Below are 16,716 nucleotides of genomic sequence, written 5' to 3' on the forward strand. Positions count from 1 at the left end.
CCTAGCACAATCAGTATGCTGCTGGATGGTTCCTCACCCCTCTCTGGATATAGCAAACTCTTGTTCCTGGCCTTAGCTGTCCTTGTGGTCCTGACTCAGGCTTCCCCAGGTAACGAGATCATGGAGAGGAGGGAAAAAGGAGTAACAATGGGGTTCAACTCATAGAATCATTGGAAAACTAAACATGTATGGGAATGAGAACAGCTCAGAGGGATGGTACAGATCTGGTGAAAAGCCTTATAATGAATATACCCCATTGTAAAGGCAGACTGTAACCTTGACCATGATGGTGCTTCTCATAGGGGAACCTGGTAAACATCAGCAGAGTCCAGGATTTCTTTTCTTTTTTTTTTAAATTGGAGTATAATTTCTTTACAATGTTGTGTTAGTTTCTGCTGTATAACAAAGTTAATCAGCTATGCGTATACATATATCCCCATATCCCCTCCCTCTTGCATCTCCCTCCCACCTTCCCTATCCCACAGCTCTAGGTGGTCACAAAGCACTGAACTGATCTCCCTGTGCTATGTGGCCGCTTCCCACTAGTTATTTATTTTATCTTTGGTATTGTACATACGTCAATGCCACTCTCTCACTTTGTCCCAGCTTACCCTCCCTGTGTCAAGTCCATTCTCTACATCTGCGTCTTTATTCCTGTCTGGCCCCTAGGTTCTTCAGAACCATTTTGTTTTATTTAGATTCCATATATATGTGTTAGCATATGATATTTGCTTTTCGCTTTCTGACTTACTTCATTCTGTATGACAGACTCTAGGTCCAACCACCTCAAAACAAATAACTCAATTTCATTTCTTTTTATGGCTAATATTCCATTGTATATAGGTGCCATATCTTCTTTATCCATTCATGTGTCGATGGACACTTAGGTTACTTCCATGTCCTAGACATTGCAAATAGAGCTGCAATGAACATTGTGATACAAGACTCATTTAGAATTATGATTTTTTCAGGGTATATGCCCAAGAGTGGGATTGCTGGGTCATATGGTAGCTTTATTTTTAGATTTTTAAGTAACCTCCAAACTGTTCTCCATAGTGGCTGTATCAATTCACATTCCCACCAACAGTGCAAGAGGGTTCCCTTTTCCCCACACTCTCTACAGCATTTATTGTTTGTAGATTTTTTTAATGATGGCCATTCTGAGTGGTAAGGTGATACCTGACTGTACTTTTGATTTGCATTTCTCTAATGATTAGTGATGTTGAGCATCCTTTCATGTGTTTGTTGGCAATCTGTGTATCTTCTTTGGAGAAATGTCTATTTAGGTCTTCTGCCCGTTTTTGGATTGGGTTGTTGGTTTTTTGGTATTGAGCTGCGTGAGCTGCTTGTATAATTTGCAGATTAATCCTTTGTCAGTTGCTTCGTTTGGAAATATTTTCCCCATTTCTCAGGGTTGTCTTTTTATCTTGTTTATGGTTTCCTTTGCTGTGCAAAAACTTTTAAGTTTCATTAGGTCCCATTTGTTTATTTTTGTTTTTATTTCCATTTCTCTAGGAGATGGGTCTAAAAGGATCTTGCTGTGATTTACATCATTGAGTGTTCTGCCTATGTTTTCCTCTAAGAGTTTGATAGTGTCTGGCCTTACATTTAGGTCTTTAATCCATTTTGAGTTTATTTTTGTGTACAATATTAGGAAGTGTTCTAATTTCATTCTTTTACATGTAGCTGTCCAGTTTTCCCAGGACCACTTATTGATGAGGCTGTCTTTTCTCCATTGTATATTCTTGCCTCCTTTATCAAAGGTAAGGTGACCATATGTGCATGGGTTTATCTCTGGGCTTTCTATCCTGTTCCATTTATCTATATTTTTGTTTTTTGTGCCAGTACCATACTGTCTTGATTACTGTAGCTTTGTAGTATATATAGTCTGAGGTCCAGCTGCCTGATTCCTTCAGCTCCGTTTTTCTTTCTCAAGATTGCTTTGGCTATTTGGGGTCTTTGGTGTTTCCATACAAATTGTGGAATTTTTTGTTCTAGTTCTGTGGAAAAGGCCATTGGTAGTTTGATAGGGATTGCACTGAATCTGTAGATTGCATTAGGTAGTATAGTCATTTTCACAATGTTGATTCCTCCAATCCAAAAACATGGTATATCTCTCCATCTACTTGTATCATCTTTAATTTCTTTCATCAGTGTCTTGTAGTTTTCTGCATACAGGTCTTTTGTCTCCTTAGATAGCTTTATTCCTAAGTATTTTATTCTTTTTGTTGCAGTGGTGAATGGGAGTGTTTCCTTAAATTCTCTTTCAGATTTTTCGTCATTAGTGTATAGGAATGCAAGACATTTCTGTGCATTCATTTTGTATCCTGCTACTTTACGAAATTCATTGATTAGCTCTATTAGTTTTCTGGTAGCATCTTTAGGATTCTCTATGTATAGTATCATGCCATCTGCAAACAGTGACAGCTATACTTCTTTTCTTTCTTTTTTTTTTTTTTAACTTTCTTACAGGCTGATAATTTTATTTCTGTAGTAGATATTCCCTAAGTGGATTACTGAGTCAAAAGTTAGATACATTTAAAATTTTTTTAACATCTTTATTAGAGTGTAATTGCTTTACAATGGTGTGTTAGTTTCTGCTTTATAAAAAAGTGAATCAGTTATACATATACATATGCTCCCATATCTCTTCTCTCTTGCATCTCCCTCCCTCCCACCGTCCATATCCCACCCCTCTAGGTGGTCACAAACCACCAAGCTTATCTCCCTGTGCTATGCGGCTGCTTCCCACTAGCTATCTATTTTACGTTTGGTAGTGTATATATGTCCATGCCACTCTCTCACTTTGTCACAGCTTATCCTTCCCCCTTCCCCTATCCTCAAGTTCATTCTCTAGTAGATCTGTGTCTTTATTCCCATCTTACCCCTAGGTTCTTCATGACCTTTTTTTTTTTTCTTCGATTCCATATATATGTATTAGCGTACAGTATTTGTTTTTCTCTTTGTGACTTACTTCACTCTGTATGACAGACTCTAGGCCCATCCACCTCACTACAAATAACTCAATTTCATTTCTTTTTATGGCTGAGTAATATTCCATTGTATACTTGTGCCACTTCTTCTTGATCCATTCATCTCTTGATGGACACTTAGGTTGCTTCCATATCCTGGCTATTGTAAATAGAGCTGCAATGAACATTTTGGTACATGACTATTTTTGAATTATGGTTTTCTCAGGGTATATGCTCAGTAGTGGGATTGCTGGGCCATATGGTAGTTCTATTTGTAGTTTTTAAGGAAGGTCCATACTGTTCTCCATAGTGGCTGTATCAATTTACATTCCCACCAACAGTAGTTTTGTGTTTCCATAGAAATTGTGAAATTATTTGTTCTACTTCTGTGAAAAATGCCATTTGTAGTTTGATAAGGATTGCATTGAATCTGTAGATTGTTTTGGGTAGTAGAGTCATTTTCCCAATGTTGATTCTACCAATCCAAGAACATGGTATATCTCTCCATCTATTTACATCATCTTTAATTTCTTTCATCAGTGTCTTATAATTTTCTGCATACAGGCCTTTTGTCTCCTTAGGTATGTTTATTCCTAGATTTTTTATTCATTTTGTTGCAATGGTAAATAGGAGTGTTTTCTTAATTTCACTTTCAGATTTTTCATCATTAGTGTATAAGAATGCCAGAGATTTCTGTGCATCAATTTTGTATCCTGCTACTTTACCAAATTCATTGATTAGCTCTAGTAGTTTTCTGGTAGCATCTTTAGGATTCTCTATGTATAGTATCATGTCATCTACAAAGAGTGACAGCTTTTCTTCTTCTTTTCTGATTTGGATTCCTTTTATTTCTTTTTCTTCTCTGATTGCTGAGGCTAGAACTTCTAAAACTATGTTGAATAATAGTGGTGCGAGTGGACAACCTTGTCTTGTTCCTGATCTTAGAGGAAATGATTTCAGTTTTTCACCATTGAGAACAATGTTGGCTGTGGATTTGTCATATATGGTCTTTATTATGTTGAGGTAAGTTCCCTCTGTGCCTACTTTCTGGAGGGTTTTTATCATAAATCGGTGCTGAATTTTGTTGAAAGCTTTTTCTACATCTATTGAGATGATCATATGGTTTTTCTCCTTCAATTTGTTAATATGTTGTATCACATTGATTGATTTGCATATATTGAAGAATCTTTGCATCCCTGGGGTAAACCCCACTTGATCATGGTGTATGATCCTTTCAATGTGCTGTTGTATTCTGTTTGCTAGTATTTTGATGAGGAATTTGCATCTATGTTTATCAGTGATATTGGCTTGTAGTTTTCTTTTTGTGACATGTTTGTTCTGTTTTGGTATCAGGGTGATGGTGGCCTCGTAGAATGAGTTTGGGAGTGTTCCTCCCTCTGCTACATTTTGGAAGAGTTTGAGAAGGATAGGTGTTAGGTCTTCTCTAAGTATTTGATAGAATTCACCTATGAAGCCATCTGGTCCTGGGCTTTTGTTTGTTGGAAGATTTTTAATCACAGTTTCAATTTCAGTGCTAGTGATTTGTCAGTTTATATTATGTATAACTTTCTGATTCAATCTCGGAAGGTTGTGCTTTTCTAAGAATTTGTTCATTTCTTCCAGGTTGTCCATTTTATTGGCATATAGTTGCTTGTAGTAATCTCTCATGGACTTTTATATTCCTGCAGTGTCAGTTGTTACTTCTCATTTTTTATTTCTTATTCTCTCGATTTGAATCCTCTCCCTTTTTTTCTTGATGAGTCTGGCTAATGGTTTTTCAATTTTGTTTATCTTCTAAAAGAATCAGGTTTTAGATTTATTGATCTTTGCTATTGTTTTCTTCATTTCTTTTTCATTTATTTCTTATCTGATCTTTATGATTTCTTTTCCTTTGCTAACTTTGTTGTTGTTTTTTGTCTTTTTCTAATTGCTTTAGGTGTAAGATTAAGTTGTTTATTTGAGATTTTTCTTGTTTCTTGAGGTAGAATTGTATTGCTACAAAACTCCCTATTTCCTCTTCATTTGTTTGGTCTGGTGTGTTTTTACTTTGCTCCTTCATCTGCTGTGTATTTCTCTGTTTCCTCATTTTGCTTCACTTACTGTGTTTTTGGGTCTCCTTTTTGCCATCTGTGGGTTCGTAGTTCCCATTGTTTTTGGTGTCTGCCCCCAGTTGATAAGATTGGTTCAGTGGGTTTCGTAGGCTTCCTGGTGGAGAGGACTTATGCCTGTGTTCTGATGTATGAGGCTGGATCTTGTCTTTCTGGTGGGCAGGACCACATCTTGTGGTGTGCTTTGGGGTGTCTGTGAACTTATTATGATTTTAGGCAGCCCCTCTGCTAATGGGTGGGGTTGTATTCCTGTCTTGCTAGTTATTTGGCATGTGGTGTCCAGCACTGGAGCCTGCTGGATGTTTAGTGAAGCTGGGTCTTAACGTTGAGACAGAGATCTCTGGGAGAGCTTTCACCAATTGATATTACATGGGACCGGGTTGTCTCTGGTGGACCAATGTCCTGAACTCGGCTCTCCCACCTCAGAGACTCAGGCCTGACACCCAGCCGGAGCACTAAGACCCTGTCAGCCACATGGCTCAGAAGAAAAGTGAGAAGAGAAAGAAAGAAAGAAAGAAAATACAGTAAAATAAAGTTATTAAAATGAAAAAGAAATTAAATTATTAAAATTAAAAAATTTAAAAAGTAATAAAAAAAGAGAGCAACCACACCAATAAACAAATCCACCAATGATAACAAGTGCTAAAAACTATACTAAGATAAACATAAAAATCAGAAACTGATCAGTCATATACAACAAACCCCAAGTCTACAGTTGCTCCCAAAGTCCATCACCTCAATTTTGGGATTATTAGTTGTCTATTCAGGTATTCCACAGATGCAAGGCACAGCAAGTTGATTGTGGAGATTTAATCTGCTGCTTCTGAGCCTGCATGGAAAAGGTTCCCTTTCTTTTCTTTGTTCGCACAGCTCCTGTGTTCAGCTTTGGATTTGGCCCTGCCTCTGCATCTAGGTTACCCTATGGCGTCTGTTTTTGCCCAGACAGGAGGGGGTTAAAGGAGCAGCTGAGTAGGTAGTTCTGGCTCACTCAGGCTGGGGGGAGGGAGGGGTATGGAACACGGAGAGAGCGCCTGCTGTGGCAGAGGCTGATGTGATGTTGCAACAGCCTGAAACATGCAGTGTGTTCTCCTGGGGAAGTTGTCTCTTGATCAAGGGACCCTGGCAGTGGTGGGCTGCACAGGCTCCTGGGAGGGTTATGGATAGTGACCTGTGCTTGCACACAGGCTTTATGGTGGCTGAAGCAGCAACCTTAGCATTTCATGCCAGTCTCTGGTATCCACGCTGATAGCCACGGCCCCCGTCCATCTTTGAAGCTCATTTAGGTGGTGTTCTGAAGCTTGTTTAGGTGGTATTCTGAGTCCCCTCTCCTCGCCCACCCCAAATTAATGGTCTCTTGACTCTTAGGCAGTTCCAGACTTTTTCCCGGACACCCTCCCAGTTAGCTTTGGTGCACTAGCCCCCTTCAGGCTGTGTTCACGAAGTCCTCTCCCTGGGATCTGAACTCTGAAGCCTGATCCTCAGCTCCCAGCCCCTACCCGCCCCAGCAGGTGAGCAAACAATCCTCTCAGGCTGGTGATGCTGGTCGGCACTGATCCTCTGTGCAAGCATCTCTCCGCTTTGCCCTCTGCACCCCCGTTGCTGCACTCTCTTCCATGGCTCCGAAGCTTCCCCTCCCTGCCCACCCTGTTTCCACCAGTGAAGGGGCTTCCTAGTGTGTGGAAACTTTTCCTCCTTCACAGCTCCCTCCCACAGGTGTAGGTCTCATCCCTATTCTTTTGTGACTGTTTTTTTTCATTTTTCCTTTGCCTTACCCAGGTATGTGGGGAGTTTCTTGCCTTTTGGGAAGTCTGAGGTCTTCTGCCAGCATTCAGTAGGTGTTCTCTAGGAGTTGTTCCACATGTAGATGTATTTTTGATGTATTTGTGGGAAGGAAGGTGATCTCCACGTCTTACTCCTCTGTCATTTGAAGTTCCTTCAGAAATGATCTTCTAGGGCTTCCCTGGTGGTGCAGTGGTTGAGAGTCCGCCTGCCGATGCAGGGGACATGGGTTTGTGCCCTGGTCCGGAAGGATCCCACATGCCGCGGAGCGGCTGGGCTCATGAGCCATGGCTGCTGAGCCATGAAGCAAAAGAAGCAAAAGAAGATAATCATGGGCTAACCCTGAGTTGGCTTCAGCCTGCCTTAAACTACAGTGAGGGCAATTGGAATAGATGAGGGAGTGCAGTCATCCTGACTCTGATCTTTTTCCAGTCCAGATATCCTAGTGAGAAAGAAAAAATTGGGAGTTATCTCCCAGGAGGGGAGTTTGGAGGAAAAAACAAGTAAAGGTAATCATAATTTAAACCAAGGTATTATGGTCTCTCAACTGAACTTAATGTGCTGAGGAAGCTGGGTCTATACTCTGTGTTCTATTGACCTATGTAGAGCTTAGAACATCTGCCTGCCAATCAGCAATACAAATTGATCACTCAGTGTTCAAAGTACTGCTCCAGACATCATCTGGGGCATGCACCTAGAACAGTGCCTGGCACATGGTAGGTGCTCAAAAAATCACTGTTGAGTGAATAATGAATGCAGAGGGAAAAAACAGGTAATTGAAGGCATAGTCTCATTCCTTGGCAAGCATGTAGATTTGGGAACAAGGAAGAACCAGTGTTGGTGAGACTGAAAAATGACGGAGATGGAAATAGCCTAAGCATAAAAATAAAGTCCAATTAGATCTGGTTGGAGGAAGGGCAAAAACTACTCATATCTAATACATATCAAGACCAGCAGTAAGCATCCTACATGCACAGCTTTATTTGATATTCCCAAGAATGCCATTACACTCCAGTAGTTTGTTCTAACCATTATTACTACAATTACCAATGTCTTTAGTATAATTGTCTTTACTTTTTCATGTATTTGTTTATTTTGATAGATGGATGGGCCAGAAAGTGTGGTTATGGAACTGGCAGGTGCAGGAAGCATTGCAAAGAAAATGAGAAGAAGAAAAGAAAATGTGGGTTAAGAAAGCTTTGTTGCATCCCTGCAAAGCATAAACCATCAGAACCTGCCAAGAAAGAAGAGATGACCTACAGGGCTATGGCAAGTATAGCTAAGTATCAACTTAAGACTTCTGACAAGAGAGTTTTGGCAGTTACTGTAATGAGTCAGTAAGGTTGCCATCCAGGTCACCTGCATGGTCCTTAGATCTTTAGTAGGTAAGGATACTGGGTCCTTACACGATCCATTAAAAAATATATGCTCGGGCTTCCCTGGTGGTGCAGTGGTTGAGAATCTGCCTGCTAATGCAGGGGACACGGGTTCGAGCCCTGGTATGGGAAGATCCCACATGCCGCAGAGCAATTAGGCCCGTGAGCCACAACCTCTATAGCTTAACATCCCTAGGTTGTCCCAGGGTATGACTGGGATATCAGTTCTCATGGTAAACCAGTTTTATAGAATCTGAATCCTGAATTCCTAAGCCTCTAACTAGATGCTGTAAGTCTCTGAATGTGGAAGTTTTCCAGGCTAATGCAAATTCCACCGTGGTCACACATTCTTATCGATTGTCTCATCCTGGATTGTTGAGACAGGCCAGTGTGATCCAGAAATCTTTTTTTGCCTCTTTGGCTCAAGGTTTACCCCAAGGCTCTGCCTTATTGTCTCACTCTTGGAATTTGCCCCTTACCCCAACCCCTTGATCACTCTTGGCTGTTAAAAGATTGGCATGCCTTCTGACCAGGAGACAACAATTACCTGTCCCACAGGAATAAAGACACAGACCTGCCGGAGAACGGACTTGAGGATATGGGGAGGGGGAAGGGTGAGCTGTGACAAAGCGAGAGAGAGGCATGGACATATATACACTACCAAACGTAAGGTAGATAGCTAGTGGGAAGCAGCCGCATAGCACAGGGATATCAGCTCGGTGCTTTGTGAACGCCTGGAGGGGTGGGATAGGGAGGGTGGGAGGGAGGGAGATGCAAGAGGGAAGAGTTATGGGAACATATGTATATGTATAACTGATTCACTTTGTTATAAAGCAGAAACTAACACACCATTGTGGAGCAATTATACCCCAATAAAGATGTTAAAAAAAAAACAAAAACAAAAACAATTACCAGTCCCAAACAAGTGGAAGGGGAAAACAGTAAAACAAGAAAACTAACTAACTAAACAACAAAAAAACCCTCAAATTTTACTGAGAACTTACTGTGTGCAAGGCCTTGTCTTAAGCACTTTACATATGTAAGTTCATTTTGCCCTGACAATAGCTCCATGAGGTAGGAAATAGTATTGTGTCTTTTGGTCAGAAGAGGAAACCAAGTCACAGAGAGTTTAAGTGACTTGCCCCAAGTGGTGCAAATATCTAGCTCAGTAGCAGGACTTTGAACCCATGATGACTGAGCTCAGACATTATTCTTCCTTAAGGTGGAAAAATGATTGCTGCAGTAATAAAAGCTTCCCTTTACTCTTCCCACCCAGCATCTACTTCCTTAATGTGGAAGGTGTAGTGAAAGGGAAAGTTTTGTGAGCCTCCTTGTGGTTAAAATGTGTAACAAACCCAGCACTAAATGGTATACCCAGGCACAAGTAGAAATTATCCCCAGTTGCAGTTAAGGAGGAAGTTGTTCCCATTTAGCAGACAGTCTTGGTTTAGAGGCCAATGCCAGTCAGGTCTAAAGTTGAATATTATCTCTAGCCTCTGTTGACATAATAACTGGAGAATGTACACTGAAGACAAGGTACATAAATCATCAAATAATGGCAATTTCTAACCCTTCAACCCATTTCTCAAAGTACTTTCACTTCAGTTCTCTAGTTTTTTCCCACTGTGATAATATGTGGTAACATTCACGTCCCAAACCTTGAAGGATGTCCTTGGGATATCTGGGGAGTGGCTTAGAGACTGGATCTCAGATTACCTAGGCACAGTGATTCCAATTAACACTTCAATTCCAACCCAGACTACACCAATGGCGGCAGATAATACCTACAAGCCTACCTGTTCTTGAACTAAGTGTTTTAATGTATTTTTTGGCTAGAGGAATTATGCCCACAAGTAGACCCAGGAGTCTTAGAGAGTTTCATAAACATGACTCCATGTCCACAGTCCCAAAGAAGTGAAAAGGATGCAGGGGAAATACAGATATGGTAATAGGATGGGACTAAGTCACCTTACTACTTACTTTGTCCAGCCCCAAAATGGAAGTATTAGATTATAAAATCTATATGCCTTTCAACTCTTAAAGCCATTTTCACTCTTTAAATTATGGTGAAGATCCATTCTTTACCTATGACCTCAGAAGATGCCATCTTAGATAGCAAAGGCATGAAGAATGAAAAGAGACTGAGAAAGAGGAGAGTGCTCTCAACATAAATACTCAAACCGTAATCCTAAAATACATCCTAGATACCTTCTTCTTCCTCACTGCTCCCTGCCCCCACTCATCATGTCAGCCACAAAGAGCTTCCAAGTCTGCCTCCATAGCACCTATTCTCCATCCCTACCTCTACTATTCTAATTCAGCCATCATCTTTCCTTGACCATTGTTATGGGCTGAATTGTGATCCCTTAAAATTCATATGTCCTAATCCCCAGTACCTCAGAATGGGACTGCATTCGGAGATAGGATAAACAGGTAATTTAAAGAGGTAAATAAGTTAAAATGAGATCATTAGGGTGAGTCCTAATCCAAATGACTGACATTTTTATAAGAAGAGATTAGGAAACAGACACACCACAGAAGGAAACCCATGAGTAGACACAGAGGAGATGGACATCTACAAATCAAGGAGAGAGACCTCTGAAGAAATCAATCTCACCAGCACCTTGACTTCTAGTTTCCAGAATTGTGAGAAAATTAAGCTCTGCTGTTTAAACCACCCAGTCTGTGGTACTTTATTATGGCAACCCTATCAGATTAATGCACACATACTATAACATTTGCATCCTATTGACCTCTTTGTCTCTCTTTATGCCTTTGACTCACTCCAATCTTTCCATACAGTTGCCAGGGGATCATTTCTAAAACCCAAATCTGACATTTTTTTTTTTTTTTTTTTTTTAAAACTTTTGTGTTTCCATACAAATTGCGAAATTTTTTGTTCTAGTTCTGTGAAAAATGCCAGTGGTAGTTTGATAGGGATTGCATTGAATCTGTAGATTGCTTTGGGTAGTAGAGTCATTTTCACAATGTTGATTCTTCCCATCCAAGAACATGGTATATCTCTCCATCTATTTGTATCATCTTTAATTTCTTTCATCAGCGTCTTATAATTTTCTGCATACAGGTCTTTCGTATCCTTAGGTAGGTTTATTCCTAGATATTTTATTCTTTTTGTTGCAATGGTAAATGGGAGTGTTTTCTTGATTTCACTTTCAGCAAATCTGACATTTTTGTTTTTCCTCCCAAACCCTTCAAAAGCTGTACAGTGATTACAGGAATCAATTCTAAACTTCCTTTATGATAATCCCCTGCTCACCTCAGTAGTGTCCCTTTCAATGCCCACCATGGACCTCACAAGCAACTTGTGTTCTTGGGAATTAATATATTTCTTGCCCTTTTTTATACATGTCCCCTTTTGCTGAGAAGGTTCTTCTTGCAAACCAGACTTATGCTTCTCTGTAAGCAACACCCAAACAGTTCTTCTACCTTCCCTAAGCCATATATATTCATTCCTTTTTTTCCTCAAGAGGAATCTTTATTTACATTTTTACAAATAAATATTGTATATATGTTTAAGATAACATCATGATGATTTGATATATGTATACATAATCGACTTAATTAACACAGCCACCACCTCATATTGTTGCCCTTTAAAATTTTTTTTTCTTGAGGTATAGTTGATTTACAATGTTGTGTTAGTTTCTGGTGTATAGTGAAGTGATTCAGTTATACATATGTATATTCTTTTCCATTATAGTTCATTACAGGATATTGAATAGAGTTCCCTGTGTTATACAGTAGGGCTTTGTTCTTTATCTATTTTATACATAGTAGAGTGTATCTGCTAATCCCAAATTCCTAATTTATCCCTCCCCTACCCTCTTTCTCCTTGGTAACCATAAGTTTGTTTTCTATGTCTGTGAGTCTGTTTCTGTTTTGCAAATAAGTTCATTTGTATCATGTTTTAGATTCCACGTATAACTGATATCATATGTTATTTGTCTTTCTTTCTCTGACTTACTTCACTTAGTATCTCCAGGTCCACCCATGTTGCTACAAATAGCAATATTTCATTCTTTTTTTTTTTTTTTTTTTTTTTTTTTTTTTGCGGTACGCGGGCCTCTCACTGCTGCGGCCTCTCCCGTTGCGGAGCACAGGCTCCGGACGCGCAGGCTCAGAGGCCATGGCTCACGGGCCCAGCCGCTCTGCGGCATGTGGGATCTTCCTGTACCGGGGCACGAACCCGCGTCCCCTGCATCGGCAGGCGGACTCTCAACCACTGCGCCACCAGGAAAGCCCCATTCTTTTTTTATGAGTAACATTCCATTATACATATAGCGCAGGTTTCCACTAGCTATCTATTTTACACATGGTAGTGTATATATGTCATCCCAATCTCCCAATTCATCCCACACCCCTTCCCCACCATGTCCACATGTCCATTCTTTACATCTGCATCTCTATTCTTGCCCTGCAAATAGGTCCAGCTGTACCATTTTTCTTTTGATTTGCCTTTCTCTGATAATTAGTGATGTTGAGCATCTTTTCATGTGCCTTTTGGTCATCTGTATGACTTTTTTGGAAAAATGTCTATTTAGGTCTTCTGCCCATTTGTTTTGATTGTCTTGTTTGCTTTTTGATATTGAGTTGTATGAGTTTTTTATATATTTTGGATATTAACTACTTATCAGTTGTATGGTTTTCAAATATTTCTGGAGATTGCCTTTTTTTTTTTTTTGGAGATTGCCTTTTAACTTGGTTGATTGTTTCCTTAGTTTGATGTAGTCACATGTTTAATTTTGCATTAGTTGCCTGTACTTTTAGAGTCAAATTAAAAAAAACATTGCAGGACTAATTTCACATAGCTTTCCACTATGTTTTCTTCTAAGAGTTTTATGGTTTCAGGTCTTACATTTAAGTCATTAATCAGTTTTGAGTTGATTTTGTGTATGGTGTAATATGTCTTTTTTTCCCCCCTTGGTTAAGTTTAGCTAAAGCTTTGTTATTTTGTTTATGTTTTTAAAAACTCAACTCAGTTTTGTTGACGTTTCCTATTGTCTTGCTAGTCTCTTTTTATTTCTGCTGTAATCTTTATTATTTCCTTCTTTCTGATAACTTGGGGCTTAGTTTGTTCTTTTCCCAGTTCCATGAGCCATAAAGTAGGTTATTGATTTGAGATCTGTCTTTTTTCTTAATATAAATAGTTGGAACTAAAAACTTCCATCTTAGAACTGCTTTTGCTGCATCCCAAGACTTTGAGTATGTTTAGTTTTCATTTTTGGTTGTCTCAAGTACTTTTCAATTTCCCTTTTGGTTTCTTCTTTGATCCATTGGTTCTTCTGGAATGTGTATTTAATTTCCACATATTTGTGGATTTTATAGTTTTTTTTCCTGTTACTTATTTCTAGTTTTATTCCATTGTTGTCAGGAAAGCTACATGATATAATTTCTATCTTCTTGAATTTGTTGAACCTTGTTTTGTGGCCCAACATATAATTGATCTGTCATGGGAAATTTCCACATGTACTTTAAAAGAATATTTATTTTGTTGCTGCTGAGTGGAACGTTCTGTTAATGTCTGTTAGTTCCATCTGGTCTATCATATTATTAAAATCCAGTTTTCTTATTGATTTTCCATCTGCATGATCCATCTATTTTTAAAAGTGAGGTATTTAAGACCTCTACTATTATTGTATTGTTGTATATTTCTCCTTCAGTCGTGATAGTATTTGTTTTATATATTTGTGTAATACAATTTTAAGTGTATATATTTATAATTGTTATATCCCTTTAATTGATCCCTTATCATTATGTAGTGACTACCTTTCTTTCGTTTGACTAATTTTTACTAAAATCTAAATTTTCTGATATAAATAGAGCCAGTTCTACTCTCTTTGGTTACCACTTGCATAAAATATCTTTTTCCGTCCTTTCACTTTCAGCCTATGTGTGTTCTTAAAGCTAAAGTGAGCCTCTTATAGACAGCATTTAGTTGGATCTTGTTTTTCAATCCACTCAGCCAGTCTCTGTGTGTGTGTGTGTGTGTGTGTGTGTGTGTGTGTGTGTGTGTGTGTTTGAGAATTTAAGCCATTCACATTTAATGTAATTACTGATAGAGAAGGTGTGCCCAAGATGGGAGAGTAGGAAGACCCTGAGCTCATCTCTTCCAGTGGGCACATCAGAATCACAACTGTTTACAGAATAACCATCTATGAGACAGACCTGGAGACTAACAGAAAAGATTTTCCACAACTAAAGATTTAAAAAGGGAACCACAGCAAGATGAGTGGAAGGGCAGGGATACAGTGTAGTCAAGATGCCTGATCCCAGGTAGATGACCCACAAAAATGGGAGTATAATCACAATTGCAGAGGTATTCCCAAGGACTGAAAGGTCCAAGCCTTATGTCAGGCTCCTCAGCCTGGGGTTCCTGCACTGGCAAGATGAGCCCCTAGAATATCTAGTTTTGAAAGCCAATGGGACTTGCATATGGGAGAACTGGATAGCTGTAAGAAACAAATACTACGCTTTTGAAGGGCACAGACAAAATCTCACAGACTCCAAGTCCTGGCACAGAGGAAAGAATTTGAAAGGAGCCTGGGTCAGACCCACTTGGAGAACCTCCCAGAGGGGCAGGAGGCAACTTGGACTCCCCCTGGGGACACAGATGGTGGTGGCAGCCATTTTGGGAAGTCATTTTACCACAGAGACACTGGTTCTAGCATCACCATTTTTGAGTCTCCCTCCTAACCTATTAGTGCTGGGGGCTTACCTGCCCACTATTGGGCCAGCTTCAGCCACAGGACTCACTGGCCTCTGCTCAGTACCCCTAGACTTCTCACTGTTTTCATCCATTTTTATCCTGAGTTCATTAAGCATCTTTATGATCATTACCTTGAACTCTATTCAGGTAGACTCCTTATCTCCATAAAGTTCTTATTCTGAGGTTTTCGTCTTGTTTTTTCTTTTGGAAAATAGTTCTCTGTCTCCTCATTTTGCTTAATTCTCTGATTTTATTTCTATGTATTAGGTAGGTCAGTTACATTTCCTGAATTTGGAGAAGTGGCCCTGTGTAAGAGATATCCTATGGGACTCAGCAGCACATTTTCCTCTGGTTAACAGTGGTATATGCTCTAGGGATGCCTTCTATGTGGGCTGCATTGGCCATTCTGCTGCAGGAGGGCTGACAACTGTGGGCATGATGGTAGGCCCCTGGCCTGGTTGGCTGTCATGCTTTGTCTCATGTGGAGGCTGCCAGCCCACTGATGCGTGGGGTCAACTCCTGGTTTGACTGGCTCTGTGGCTTGGGGTGACCAGGGTTGTTGCTGGCCCACTGGTATGTGGGGCTTGGTCCCAGCACAGCTGGAGTGTCTGAAGCTGGTGCTCGCCCACTAGTGAGTTGGAACAAGTCCTAGTGTGGCTGGCTGCCTGGCCCTTGGGGCCCATGGCTGGTGCTAGCCTGCTGGTGGGTGGAGATGGGCCCGAGTACAGCTTGTTTGGGGGGCCAGGGATACCTGGAGCTGTTGCCAACCCACTGGTTGGTGGAACCAGGTCCCAGGGTAGCAGGCTGTAAGGCAATTTACATTCCCACCAACAGTGTACGAGGGTTCTCTTTTCTCCACATCCTTGCTAACATTTGTTGTTTGTGTTCTTTTTAATGTAGCCATTCTGACAATTGTGAGGTGATATTGTGGTTTTGATTTGCATTTCCCTGATGATTAGCAATGTTGAGCATCTTTTCATATGCCTCTTGGCCATCTGCATTACCTCTTTGGAAAAAAAAGTCTTTTCAGTTTTTCTGCCCATTTTTCAATTTGGTTGTTTGTTTTTTGATGTTGAGTTGTATGAGCTATTTATATATGTTTGTTTTTACTATTAATTCATTTCTGGTAATGAGAAGAGAGAGAGAGAGAAATGGTACTTCTATGTTCCTTGGGGTCTTTCCAGCAATAGGACATCTTAGGATGTCCCATATGTTAATGGTTCATTTTAAGGACACTGAAAGAAGGGCAGAAGCAGAAGGAAATACCTTGATAGCTCCATGGCCGTCACCACTGGAAACTAAAATGTCAACATTTGTGAAGTGGGATAAGCAGGAAGATCACAGACCTTACTTTTAACAGCATAAGTTTAATAAGAACAAGTAGCATCCTTGTAGGTAGCAAAGAAAAGCCATTTACCACTACTGTGGTATTTCTTATCATGTATTGCAAATTGCATTATTGACCCCAATCCTTCACCCCTACTTGAATCCACACTTTTGTCAAGGTCTCATCCTAAAAGGAAGGTACTCCCTGTCCCTTCATTTTTATCCTGGCTGTGTGACTTGCTTTAGTCAATGAAGTATGGGCAGAAGTGACAGTGTGCCAGTTCTGAGCCCAGGCTTTAAGAGGTGATGAATGTTTTCACTTGCCCTTTCGTGCTTCTGCCATCACCATGAGAAGAATATGCACTGATGGTGCAAAGACAGTGAGAGATACATGGAGCAGAGAGCAAAGGCATTCCAGATGACCCACA

General features: G+C 40.1%; 1 protein-coding gene across 1 annotated transcript; it reads left to right on the forward strand.

The window, feature by feature from the left end:
• Nucleotides 1-15: 15 nt before the first annotated feature.
• On the forward strand, nucleotides 16-8,764 carry LOC112398477 (beta-defensin 115). Its single transcript, XM_024743054.1, has 3 exons — nucleotides 16-109; nucleotides 7,962-8,132; nucleotides 8,748-8,764. The coding sequence occupies exons 1-3, from the start codon at nucleotides 16-18 to the stop codon at nucleotides 8,762-8,764; spliced, it is 282 nt and encodes a 93-aa protein (XP_024598822.1).
• The last annotated feature ends 7,952 nt before the right edge of the window (nucleotides 8,765-16,716 follow it).

Source organism: Neophocaena asiaeorientalis, unplaced genomic scaffold (assembly GCF_003031525.2).
Source record: "Neophocaena asiaeorientalis asiaeorientalis breed wild unplaced genomic scaffold, Neophocaena_asiaeorientalis_V1.1 scaffold82, whole genome shotgun sequence".
Taxonomy (NCBI): domain Eukaryota; kingdom Metazoa; phylum Chordata; class Mammalia; order Artiodactyla; family Phocoenidae; genus Neophocaena; species Neophocaena asiaeorientalis.

Bases quoted from the DNA above. Each gene is read 5' to 3' on its own strand.
- LOC112398477 (XM_024743054.1), top strand. From the start codon at position 16: ATGCTGCTGGATGGTTCCTCACCCCTCTCTGGATATAGCAAACTCTTG. The intron at 110-7,961 runs GTAACGAGATCA...TTATTTTGATAG, and splicing joins CCTGACTCAGGCTTCCCCAG to ATGGATGGGCCAGAAAGTGT.